General features: G+C 38.7%; 1 protein-coding gene across 1 annotated transcript in view; it reads left to right on the top strand.

The window, feature by feature from the left end:
- The window catches only part of LAMP3 (lysosomal associated membrane protein 3), a 44806-nt gene extending 36629 nt beyond the window's left edge, over positions 1–8177 (top strand). Inside the window, exon 6 of the mRNA XM_007936021.1 lies at positions 8044–8177. Coding sequence (XP_007934212.1) covers positions 8044–8177 — 134 coding nt within the window. The remainder of the gene's footprint in view (positions 1–8043) is intronic.
- The last annotated feature ends 5352 nt before the right edge of the window (positions 8178–13529 follow it).

Below are 13529 nucleotides of genomic sequence, written 5' to 3'. Positions count from 1 at the left end.
GATCTTGCTCCCAGCTTCCTAATCCTTTAGGGTTTCAGTTAGCCAGACATAGTCATTTACACATACATTAAAATACATATTAACCCAAAAATCCTAAAATGCCAATTTATTTATCCTAGAATTTTAATCCTGAATTTGAGAGCAAGAGTACCGTAGTAAGAATAATAATGAAAATAAGTAAAATTTTACTTCCCAGGGTGCAAATTCTTGTAGGGTCCCTTGAGCAGTCAAATCATTGATCCATTCATTTAAACCATAAAAATCCTAAGTTTTTGGGTAAAACCAATCAAGATCGTCTAAGAGACTTTGGACGAGATGCTTAAACCTTTTAATCCAATACTATATTTCAGAATTAAAACTCATTTATTGTGAGTAACAGCACAGTCCTGCAAAAAAGGAAATATATAAGTAGATAACATAACCTAAGAGAAATTTTCTGTCTGGTTGTCCAGTCAGTCGGGGCAACGGTCACAAGTCCACAAGTTAGAAGGTTAATTAGAGGCAAACAAAGAGAAAAGAGGACCAGGTGACAAAACCACTGAGAAGATGACATAACATAAAACGGTGAACAGGTGTTAGGGTCCAGAAATACTAGACACTCTCGAGAGGACAGGACAGGAATTCTAGTAAAACAAAGGCAGTAGTACAGCATTTTACCAGACCAGGCTCCAGGAAAACAAGTTTTCTCTGGACAGGTTTTCTCAACCCAGCATCCTGGTGAGAAAAGATTTTGGGGGGGGGGGGGGAGATTGTGTCCGATCCCCTCTCCCAATCAACAGAGAGACTGGCCTTACAGGCTTACAGGCTTACCTCTGGAGGAACCAGGTGACTCAAGCCAAATTCATTGTGAAGGCATCCTCCAGCGGCCGCTCAACTGGTCAGTAAGATGTCCGGGGCCTTGGAACATCTCAGGTGGCACCTCCCATAGAGGTCCCTCCTTCCCAGGAGCAGCTGGAGGAGGCCCTAGGACACAATGGTCATCCCGGATGAGCCCCCAAAATGTTGTGGGTTCAGAAGAAATTGATGACCACTATAATGTCCAGAATTTAGAAGAGTCCTTATTCAGCTATAGCTGGGCTGCAGGAAACTAAAGTGTTCTCCCCAACTGCAGCCCCGAGCCTTTCAGGCAGCTTTACATAGCTTAGGTCTGCAAACAGGCAAGCAAGCATGTTACAGAAGCAATAAATCACCAGGTTATTGCCTAGGAAAGATTGATGGGAGTTGACAGGGCTCTCAGGGAATGGAAGAGGGTGGGTTTCTCAGGGATGTCTTGTTTAGGAAAGGGAGAGGGGAGTGAGTTTCTCACGAAATTACAAAATGGAATCATCTACTTCATTTGCACCACCCAGAGACCTGAGATAATCACAGTTAATGATAAGCATTAAGATTAAAGCATTGTAGGAAAGTTACTAGTTATGGAAGAGATTTTTAAATATTTTACTATGTTTTTGGTGAAAGTTTACACAGCAAATAAGGCTCCTGTTTGACAATTTCTATACAGATTGTTCAATGACATTAGTTACATTTTTCACAATGTCTTAACATTATCTTTAGTTGCATTTTGGTTGCTCCATTTCTGGTACTCTAGTGTCGCTGCCGCCTTATCTTCTCATCTTTGCTTTATAGTAATTGTTGGCCTTTTGATCTCCTATACTTGTAGAATTTTTTTTTAATGGAGCACTGTACTTATGGGTAATATCCTGTATTTTGTGAGTCAATCGTTATTTTGTTAAAAGGTGACCTTGTGGGATATTTTCAGTTTAAGATTTAAAGAGCATCTCAGGACGATAGTCTCAGGGAGTCCTCTGGTCTTAACTGGTCCAGTAAGTCTAGACTTTTTAAGAATTTGAGTTCTGTTCTGCTTCTTTCTCCCATTCTACCAGGGTCCATCTATTGTGGCCCTGATCAGAACAGCTGGTAGTGGTAGCCAGGCATCATCTAGCTCTGATATGAAAGATATTTAGACTATCCAGTATAAACATAATTGGTTCCTCTAAGGTAGCATACGCAAAAGCAAAATGAAGAAATGTTTGGAGATTGAAGAGAATTTCCTTGAGATAAATAATTGAAGTGGCAGATTGAAAGAGCACATTGTTATCCCAGAAAAGAATTAGTGCAAAAGCTTAATACTGGGACACATCTGAAGTAAGCTATAGAACTTTAAAAATAAAGAATTCTTTAGGCATCTAGGCAGAGAAACAAAAATAATCACCAATAAAGGGGGAGATTAATTTGGCCTCAGATTTCTTCACAATAATATTTAAAGACAGCATCTACAAAGTCCAAAAAGAAAGGGTGACTACAAATTAGTAAGTATAAAGACAATAGACAGATACCCTCAAATCTGAAATTATTCAAAAGATGCAACTGATAAGCGCTTCTTAAAGATACTGCTTGACATTGAAGTTTGGTCAGATAAGAGACAAGCCACAATATTAGCAAGGAATTAAGCAAACAACCTTCTGGAATAGAGAAGCCATAATTTTAAAAAAATAAATAAAAAGATTGATGGGGTAACATTTTATCCATTTCTATATAAAAAGTACAAATCAATCATGGGTTTGTTAATTTATCACACAGATGCACCTTCTCAAATATGAAATGATGTTTGTATCTAGTTATTCATTATGGCATTATTTATAATAGCAAAAGATTAGAGACAAGCCAAGTGTCCATCAATCAGGGACAGACTTAAAAACTATGTCATATCCACCAAAGATGGAGCTCTGGTAGTGTAGTGCCTAAGACACTTGACTGCTAACCAGAAGGCTGGAGGTTCAAACCTACCAGCCGCTCCTCGGAAGGTTGGGCAATCTACTTCCATAGTGAAAACACCTCAGAAACCCAAGGGGGGTTGCTATGAGTCGGGTCCAACTTGACAGCACATAAAACAACAACATTCACCGAAGAATGCTATACAGCTATTAAAAAGAACACAGATGCACATATGTATGTGCTCTGAAAGATCTCTAAAATATATTGCTAAATCAAAGAAGCATAGTGCATAATAGTGTATATATTCAATTTTTGTTTGTATCTGCATAAAGTAATCTTGGAAATATATTCAAGAAACTGAGCAAAGTAGTTATCTAATGGGGCTTGCAGGAATTAAGAAGCTGGGACAAAGGTAGAAGAGAAACTCTTCAATGTACAGTATCTTGTATTATTTTTGTCTTAAATTATGTGTGTTATATATTCAAAACACAAAGCACTCTAGGAATGATAGTTATCACATAGAATTGAAATGTTATAAATCTGGAAAATATTTAAAACAATTACATAACTATTAAAATTTGGAGTTGGGGAGATGGAAGGGAATCTGTTAGTGCCAATCTTCCAAGACAGGATCAATAGACAAGGTCTAAATTGAAAAACGCAGTTCAGAAAACACATAATGCCTACAGTTATTATAACCTCCATTATATTATAGCCTCTTAATGCATGTCATAATCTTTTAATGGGTGCTTATCTCTTTTTTTGAGCCTTAGGGGATACCTTTATCAAACAGTATTTCCTGTGACAAAGAAATCTTTCTTAAAAATACAATAATTCCTCTAGTTTACATAGGGTTTTTTTTTCTATTAAATTCAAGTAACAATTTTAATAAAATAATATGAATGATCCTATTTCATTTCTGTTTCTTTTTCTATCTGCATATCCTTATAAAGAAATATGCCTGAAATGTTTTTCCATGTTAACAATGATAATTTCTGGGTGGATGGTGTTTAGGGTGATTGATTTCTACTCTTTCATTTGTGCTTTTCAGAATTGTTTTAATGATTTATAATGAGCATATATCATTTTTTACAAAGAGAATGATTTTTCTTTATGCTTGCACAGAGCATACACACCCTCATACACACACAGAGGAAGCAAATGCCTGAAAAGGTTTGCAGTGGTTAACAGGAGTGGTAGAAATGTGAGTAGATAATGATTTTGTGTGTGTATTTCTCTGCATTTTAAAAATGTTTAAACAATGTTGAATTAAATATTATAATACTATGTTGTTGTTGTTGTTATTTGCTGTCGAGTCGGCCCCGACTCATAGCGACCCCTCCTTGGGTTTCCGAGGCAGTATCACTACGGAAGTAGATTGCCCAACCTTCCTTCCGAGGAGTGGCTGGTGGGTTTGAACTGCCAGCCTTCTGGTTAGCAGTCAAGTGCCTTAGGCACTATGCTACCAGAGCTCCTATAATACTATACGGAAAGTAAAATCTTCCCTCCAGTCTTATCCCAGTCCTTCCCTACCTTCCTGTGTATCTTCACACAAGACACTTCTGTTTGGGTTCACATGATGGACTGTGTGCCCCTTCACTTCACAGCTCTTAGCACATATCAGCATATTAAGATCAACGACACTCTTTTTTAAATGTCTGCATTATTTTTTTGTATGAATGTGCCATTTTAAATATTTAATGGATATGTGGATTAGTAAGGAGCCCTGGTGGCACAATGGTTAAGTGCTTGACGGCTAACAGAAAGGTTAGTGATTGAAACGTACCTGCCACGCCACAGGAGAAAGATGTGGCAATCTGTTTCCCTAAAGCCTTGGAAAGCCTATGGAAGTGGCATCACTAGGGAGGTATGGGGAATGCAGACCACATTGGGTGACACTGTCAGAGGAGCTGACAACCAAATGATTGTCTATAAAATTGTTGTGCAGTGTTTCAGCAGAAATTTATTATTTTTATTAAAATATCCCTATAGTTAGTTATAAAGGAGCTCTGGTGGTGCAGTGCTTAAGGCATTTGGCTATTAAACAAAAGGTCGGTGGTTTGAATCCATCAGCTGCTTCATGGGAGAAAGATGTTGAAGTCTGCTTCCTTAAATATTTACAGCCTTGGAAACCCTATGGGGCTGTTCTACTCTGTCCTAAATGGTCACTATGGTTCGTTATCAACTCAACGGCAGTGGTTTTGTTTTGTTTTGTAGTTAGTTATAACAACAAAAACATTTTTTTATAAGCCCAGCTTACATGTATCAATATACCTGCAAAGCTAAAAACTCAATGCTAGTTTTATTTTTGAAGCTTCAAAGGCACAGACCAGAGCAGTTATTACTACCCAAATACAATGGCATTTTGAGTCATATGGTTTCATCTGCTGTGGTTTTTGTTGTTGCTGGTGTTTTCATAGTCACTGATTTTGTCAAATTTTCTGGTGTTTTAGCTACAGTGTTGTGGTAATTAGTATTTGTGAACCTATATCAACAATATTCTGGGGAATGAAGTAGTAATTAAAGAAAATAAGGAGGACAATTTAAAAAAAAGAGCTTCCACTCAGTTACTAACAATGGTGTAAGTAATAATGCTGTAATTCCATGTAGGAAGATTTTACAAAACAATTTTGTTAGTATTCATACAATCTAAGAAATATTACATTTAAACAATTTACAACTATATTCATCACATATTATTCTACAATTAAATTTGATAATAAACATTACTAAGGATTCTGTAAGGTCTGGTTTGGGAGGAGGTCCGTGTGGGGGTGACATGGTTTGAATGTTCCCTTTTAAATTTTTGATGGATGTATGGATTAATAAGAAGCCCTGTGGCACAGTGATTAAGTGCTCGACTGCTAACTGGAGTGAGTTACTGCACTGGGTGACACCAGCCCTAGTGATGTCACTTCTCCGTGGTTCAACTCTGTCCAATAGGGTCTCTGAGTCGCAATTGACTGGATGGGCATGGGTTTTCTATATGGATAGCTAAATTTTGCTCTTATGAAAGGAATATTATCATAATATAGCTTTATGTTCTTATGTGAGTATATCTTTCATATAAATTCTTAGTGGTGGAATTGCTGGATCAGTAGGTATGTGCTTTATATTTTAAGTTCTTTGTATTTTTCTCAAGCCATTTTAATTTCTTAACTTGTTAAATTTCTTTTTTATCTAAGAAATATATACAACAAAAGTATCATATGCTCCAGAAGGGCTTATAATGAAAAGTAACCTGTCCTTGTGTTTAAAAGACAAAACAGTTTCAATAAATTTTAACAACATCTTCTGGTAGCTACTTCCATAATTCCACAAATATATGTAACATACATATATTAGCTTATCATACTATTTCTTAAGTTATGAATTTTAGACTTCCCACTATGGGAGATAAGGGTTTACCACTCTTGCCACAAATGGGATTTTTTGGAAGTAGATAGCCAGGCCTTTCTTCTGGGGTGCTACAAGGTACCTCTGGGTGAACCTGAACCTTCAGTTAGCAGCTAAGTGCATTCATTGCTTGCACCACTCAGGGACTCTTATACCATCCCCTTTTATGGTTATACCATCCCCTTTTATGGTTATACCACTATTTTTGTTTAAGTCAATTGTTGTTATGCGCTGTTGAGTCTGACTCGACTCATAGCAACCCCTCCTTGGGTTCCCGAGGTGGTATCACTACAGAAGTAGATTGCCAAACCTTCCTTCCAAGGAGTGGCTGGTGGGTTTGATTATGTAAATTTTGCCAATGCCAAACCAAATAGTGTACTACAAGCAGTTTGTTTCTTATACAAGTGTTGTGTGTGTGTGTGTGTTTTCCCCCTAGAGTCTCCAATTGCCATTCCCTTTCCTGGGATTCTTCCTGATCTTTTTGTACTTGGATTTTGGGTGCACAGAACCCAAATTAATTATTTCAGGACGTGATTCCAATATTGATTCATATGAGAAACTCATGCATATATCATCCTAAGTATCCGTGAAGTACACATAAGTGTAGTTCTCCACTTGTTTGCTCTTTCCCTCAAAATATCTCCATCACATTGGGTGTTCTATCAAGTTCTCCTTTATCCCCAAGCCCCTCCATCTTTCTCTAGTCAAGATTGACTAGTCAGTAGCCAATTCTATTACATTTTAAATGAATTTATTTAAGTAGTCTCTAAGGAGCTCTGGTGGCTTAGTACCTAAGGCACTTGACTGCTAACCAGAAGGCTGGTGGTTCGAAACCACCAGCCACTCCTCGGAAGGAAGGTTGGGCAATCTACTTCTGTAGTGATACTGCCTCAGAAACCCAAGGAGGGGTCACTATGAGTCAGATTTGACTCCACGGCTGTGTGTTTGATTTTTGGTTCAATGCAATAAAGAAGGAGCTCTGGTGGTGCAGTGTCCAAGGCATTTGACTGCTAACCAGAACATTGGTGGTTCAAATCCACTTGCTGTTCTGCAGAAGGAAGATGAGGCAATCTACTTTCATAAAGATTTATCACCTTGGAAACTGAGTGGGGGTTACTATAAGTTGGAATCGACTAGATGGTAGTGAGTTTTGCTTTTTTTTTTTTTTTTTTAATGTTACAAAGAAAACACAGTTTGACAAGTCAGTTACAAACTTGCCCTCTTTAAGCTCTTGTAAACAATCAGGTCTATTTTCTAATATTCTTAGTGTACTAAAAGCAATAAAAGAAAACATTAAGAGTGACAAAATGGTTTATAAAGTGGATAAATACCACATGTTTTCAAGATCATGTATAATCTAGTGACTCCAACAATCTGATCTATGTAAGCACACCCCACTCTGCAGAGAGCATGCCTGCAAGGACGTCTTGCTCAGTGCAGGAACTGGGGTGAACATTTATTGAATATCTATTTCATGCTAGGTATACCTGAAGTAGGTGTCCATGGGTGGTGCCAATGGTTATGTACTGGACTATTAACTGAAAGGCTGGTGATTCAGACCCTCTCGAGGCACCTCAGAAGTCAGGTTTGGTGATCTTCTGAAAGTTAACAGCCTTGACAATCCTATGGAGTGCAGGTCTACTCTGACACATGGGGTCACAACTATGTGTTGACATCTAATAACAACACTATCTGAAGAAAGTTATCTTATTCAATCTCCCAACTATCTTACCTATTATTTGCTTACTTGATAAGTGAAGAAATTGCAGGTTAAGTGAATTCCCCAAAGTCACGCAGCTACTCAGTGGTAGAATTAAAACTCAAACCCAGTTTGGTTAGACTCCAAAGCTCGTATTCTTCCCGCACTGGCCTGCTTTCTGGTCTGTCGGCACCACACCTTACACACTGTTATTGTATTGTTTTCTCTCTTAGTGGATGAATGTTCATCTGACTACACAATTGTGCTTCCTGTGATCGGGGCCATCGTGCTGGGTCTCTGCGCTGTGGGTCTGATTGTCTATGGATTCCGCCTAAGGCATGAATCATCTGGATACCAAAGAATCTGATTGATGCCCAGGGGAAAAGAAAATAATGGAGCTTAGGGAATTCTTTAATCGTTTCCAGATGCTGGGGACCTCCCTCACTGTGAGGGTTCTTCCAACAATGTAAATCACTCTCTTCTGCGAAAACAGTAATATTTGATTTGAGTTTAAGCAGCACATCAATTTCTAAACAGTTTTGCCAATTTTATGAAAGATTTAGTGAGCTATTAAAGGGTATTTTCTGGTTTCCTTCAGAATATTTTAACCACTGAAAATTAACATAATGTATGTAAAATGGCACATGCCTTCAAATTATAGACCAAAATGCCAATTATCATTAATGCTCCCTGTGTTTATTTTACCTTTGACTTTTTTTCATTTTAAAGTATACATCTGTTTTGCCTATGAAAACATACTTTCAGTGCTTTTACTATCTGTTTTATGTGATGTCCATCTGCCTGGTGATGGAATTACCTCCTTGTCCACTTTGAATGTTTTTCAAAAATCATGAAAGAGAACAACATGCTGCAGGATGTCTTCAGTTTTTAATGTCAAACCAACTGGAAAAACAAATCAGCTTATATCTTATAACTTGATGATTCCTGCTCCAGAATCACTAAAGACAGAATACGGTGACTTTGGATCACAGATTTAAATAATAAGCAAGAAACAGTACCAATGACCCTTATTTATTGAACACATAGGAACACATAGGTACCAGATGGTAAGCTAAGCTGTCTCTACACGTTTCATTTAATTCTCACAATTTGTAAGTGATTAAACTCAGATTAAGGACAGTAAACCACCTAAATCTCACCCAACTAACACGTGGCAAAACCAGAATTCACATTCACATTGGTCTGGTACCAAGGCTCTTGGTCTTTTTACTGTCCCTGGTTGCCATAGGTACCAAAGGAGCCATGGTAGTGCCGTGGTTAAGCGTTTAGCTAACCTAAAGGTCAGAGGTTTGGCTGCTAACCAAAAGGTTTCTCCATGGGAGAAAGATGAGACAGTTTGCCTCTGTAAAGATTACAGCTTTGGAAACCCTATAGGGCAGTTCCACTCTGTTCTATAAGATTGCTATGAGTCAGAATTGACCCGATGGTAATAGTTTACTTGCCTTTATCCCAGTGGTACAATAGTTAAGTACTTGGCTGCCAACCAAAAGGTTGGTGATTTGAATCTACCTAGAAGCTTCTCCTCCATGGCACATAACAACAACAACAACAACAAGCAGCTTCTCAGGAGAAAGACCTGGTGATCTGCACTCATAAAGATTATAGCCTAGGAAATCTATGGGGCAATTCTACCCTGTCACATGGGGTCACTATGAGTCAGAGTTGATTCAATGGCACCAACGAGGACAATGGCACTAAGTACTGCTGAAGCCTCACACCTGCATATGCTCCGTTTTTACAGAGGAAATAGATTTATCCAAGAATTATGAGAAATTAGGATAGAAGAGAAGGGCTTTACAGGTAATCAAATAGTCCATCTTTAATAGAATTCCCTACTCCCTTGGAGAAGACTGGCAGACTCTGTAAAAGATGAAAACTCATTTTCTCATTTTCAAGGGATTATTTAACTGTAGCTCTAAAGATGAAGGAAAGGTTATTATTTTTCATTTCTTTCAAAATAGTGAAATCATTTCACCTGTTATGATCTCTTGACTGTAGATCTCCCTCTTGTGGTAAATAATTTTTCTGCACTTTTATGTTTATATTTTCTATTTAGTTCACTTTATTTTGTAGAGCAGGCTGCCACAAATTTTATTTCTGCTTGTCTTCACTGCCAAAGAGAGGAACTAAATCAGGATATTAACAGACAAGACCACATCACCTGAGAATTCTTTAGGAAATGAATAATTTAAGTCAACCTAGAATACATATTGACTTTCCTAACTTGTTCCCTTATGAGTCAGTACAATTGATAAGGTTCTGACTTTATTCTCTATTGGATTTTGAATTGTTCTAAGTTTTTTTCTAATAAAACTTATTTTAGAGATTCGTTCTTGTCATTTATTTCTTATAATATGGTTTGTACGATGTAGAAAATGTTTATCATATTCTTAATAATAATATGGAGGTGGTTACTTGAATCAGTATCATCTTTATTTTGTTTTGTTATTTTAGATTGTTCTTCATTGCTACCTTATTACTAAGTAAGACACCACATGAGAAAAGCTGAATTCCTAAGAAGATAACCATGATAAAGTTAGGAATGTAAACTAAATCCCTCAATTCTTAGTCTAAACTACTTTACTGCATCACTGGTTTACTTAAGTGCTGCCACAATTCATGCATTCATTCATTCAACGAACATCAGTTAGATAGATAAATAGATGTTGTTGGTTATTCGGTGCTTTTGAGTTAGTTTTCACAGTGACCCTAGGTACAAAGGAATGAAACATTGCCCTGTCCGGTGCCATCCTCACAATCATTGCTGTGTTTGAGGATCCACCTCATTGAGAAGCTTCCTCTTTTTTGCTGACCCTCTACTTTTCCAAGCATGATGTCCTTCTCCAGGGACTGGTCCCTGCTGATAATATGTCCAAAATACATGAGATGAAGTCTCATCATCCTTGCTTCTAAGGTGCTTTCTGGCTGTACTTCTTCCAAGACAGATTTGGTCATTCTTCTAGCCCACCAGAGCTCCTCAGCAGTCCATAGTATACTCAACATTCTTTACCAACACCATAATTCAAAGCAATCAATTCTTCTTTGGTCTTCCTTATTCATCATTCAGCTTTTGTATGCATATGAGGTCAATGAAATACTATGGCTTGGGTCAAGTGCACCTTAGTCCTCAAAGTGACATCTTTGCACTTTAACACTTTAAAAAGGTCTTTTGCAGCAGATTTGCCCACATAGATAGATTGGTAGGTAGATAGATGGATGCTCTTGAGTCAGTTCTGACTCATGGCAACCTTATGTGCAACAAAACAAAAACGTTGCCCAGTCCACTGTCATGCTCAACTCTATTGTGTGCCTTTTGTGCCAATCCATCTCACCGAGGGCCTTCTGTGCCCTTAGTGGCCCTCTACTTCACCAAGTATGATGTCCTCTTCCAGTAACTGATCCCTCCTAATGATTTGTCCAAAGCAAGTGACTCAGACAATGTTCTCTTGTGATCCAGATGGTTTTTATTAGCTAATTTTCAGAAGTGGATTTCCAGACCCTTTTTCCTACTCTTAGTCTGGAAGCTCAACTGAAACCTGTCCACCATGGGCAACTCTGCTGGTATTTGAAATACTGGTGGCATAACTTCCAGTACCATGGCAAACATGCAAACCACTACAGTACGATCAATTGACAGATGGGTGGTTTAAACAGCTATTAAAACCAAATCCACTGCCATCGAGTCAATTCAACTAATAGTGACCCTATAACATCAACTAAGGGCCCACTAAGTGGGAGCTCTGGTGGCGTAATGCCTAACACATTTGACTGCTAATCAGAAGGGTGGCAGTTCAAACCCCCCAGCCACTCCTCAGAAGGAAGACTGGGCAATCTACTTCCATAGAGATACCACCTCAGAAACCCAAGGAGGGGTTGCTATGAGTCAGATTCAGCTCCACGGCAGTGAGTTTGGTTTGGTTTTTGAAGTGCCAGACACTTGGCAAAGGCTGAGATGAATTAATAAAAATCACCCTTGAGGAGGGGAGGAAACACTGCAAGAATGAAAATAAATAAATAAACACCCTTGAAGAGAAAGGCAAAGTGTCAGCATGGCTGGGCCTAGTTTTGAGTGGTTAGGCAGCCGAATTTAGTTATTTCCCATGATGAGACTGGTAATCAACTCCATGGTGGAATCTACTGGAGCAGCTGAGTAGCTGCCTTAGAGATGGGGTCTGCTTCCAGTAAAGAAGGAGAAGTTTTGAGAAAGGTCTTTGCAGCTTTTTGGCAGGCTTGAACCCTGTATGTAGCCAAGCTTCATACAGCAGCCTACCATGCCCTGCCAATCTTGGGACTTTTTCTGCACTTGAATTAGTGACCTGCTGTGTTGTTTGATAATCTTGGGACTGTGCCGTTTTACTTGACAACCTTGGGTTTGCCAGCCTCAGCAACCAGCAGCTGCCTGAGTTAAGAAAAGCTTCTAACTGCAATGGCCCCCAGTTTGAGAGGCTTTCACCCAGCCTCCAGAGCTTGGCACTCTGAACTCAGACTTCTAGCCTCCTAAACTATAAGAGAATAAACTTCTGTTTGTTAAAGCGATCAACCCATTATATGGTATTTTCTGTTAGAATTGTACAAAGTAACCAAAACAGGCAATATACCAAATTGAGTGACCAACACAATAACACTAAGAAAAAGGAAGACACAGAGAGGTGCACAAGATGTCCAGACAACAAAGATAAACACTTAAATATACAATACTGCATTATCAGTGACAACAAACATTAATCTATGGGTAAACAGACAGGTAGACAGGTTGAATGATCAAATGTGTCTAGGCAAAAGGGAATATATCCATGACCATATACAGTTGGCAGATGATATTTCTACATACATATTTGTATGTGCTGTAGAAATGTCCATATAATTAGAACTAACTGGGGGCAGAGTTATGATAACTTCTTAGCCACAGTCAGCCACACTGATGGAGCAAGTTGTTGGACCTGTGGACTTGGGACCATGGTCAGGAGGGACATCGAGCTCAATTGGCATAACATACTACACAAAAACATTGTTCTACATCCTTCTTTGGTGAGTAGTAACCAGGGTCTCACAAGCTTGCAAGTGGCCATGTAGATGCAACAACTGGTCTCTCCTCGTCCAGAGTAGAGAAGAATGAAGAAAACCAAAGGTATATGGAAACAATTAGTCCAAGGGACTAGTGGACCATGTGAACTTCAGTCTATATGACCATGAAACCAGAAGAACTAGATGGTGCCTGGCTACCACTGTCAACCACTCAGAAAGAGATCAGAGCAGGAGATCCTGCATAGAGTGGGAGAACAAAACTCAAAATCATAAGAAAACACCAGGCTTACTGTTCTGACAGAGTCTGGTGAGACCTCTGAGACTATGGCCTCTAGTTACCATTCAGGCCTGGAATTAAACTCACTCCTGTGGCTTCAAACCAAACAATAGACAGGCATATAGGGTGAACATTTATATCAGGTAGATACACTCCTTAGAACTATCAATCATGGGAGAACAGAAGGTCAGTATTTGCACAGGGAGATACCTCAGGGGGCAAGATTGCATAGGAAAGAAGGATACAGAGAAGAGATAACTACAGGGAGGACGTGGGAAGAGAGCTGCTACTCTGTGGGGATTGCAGTCAATGTCATGAAACAAACTATGAACTGCTGCATGGAAAATGAATTTGCTCTGTAAACTTTCACCCAAATCATAATAAAAACTTAAAAAA

This window comes from Orycteropus afer, unplaced genomic scaffold (genome assembly GCF_000298275.1).
Source record: "Orycteropus afer afer isolate SDZICR_OR568_19922 unplaced genomic scaffold, OryAfe1.0 scaffold00032, whole genome shotgun sequence".
NCBI lineage: Eukaryota > Metazoa > Chordata > Mammalia > Tubulidentata > Orycteropodidae > Orycteropus > Orycteropus afer.
The sequence above is the reverse complement of the archived record's forward strand: the minus strand, read 5'-3'. Positions and strand labels throughout refer to the sequence as shown.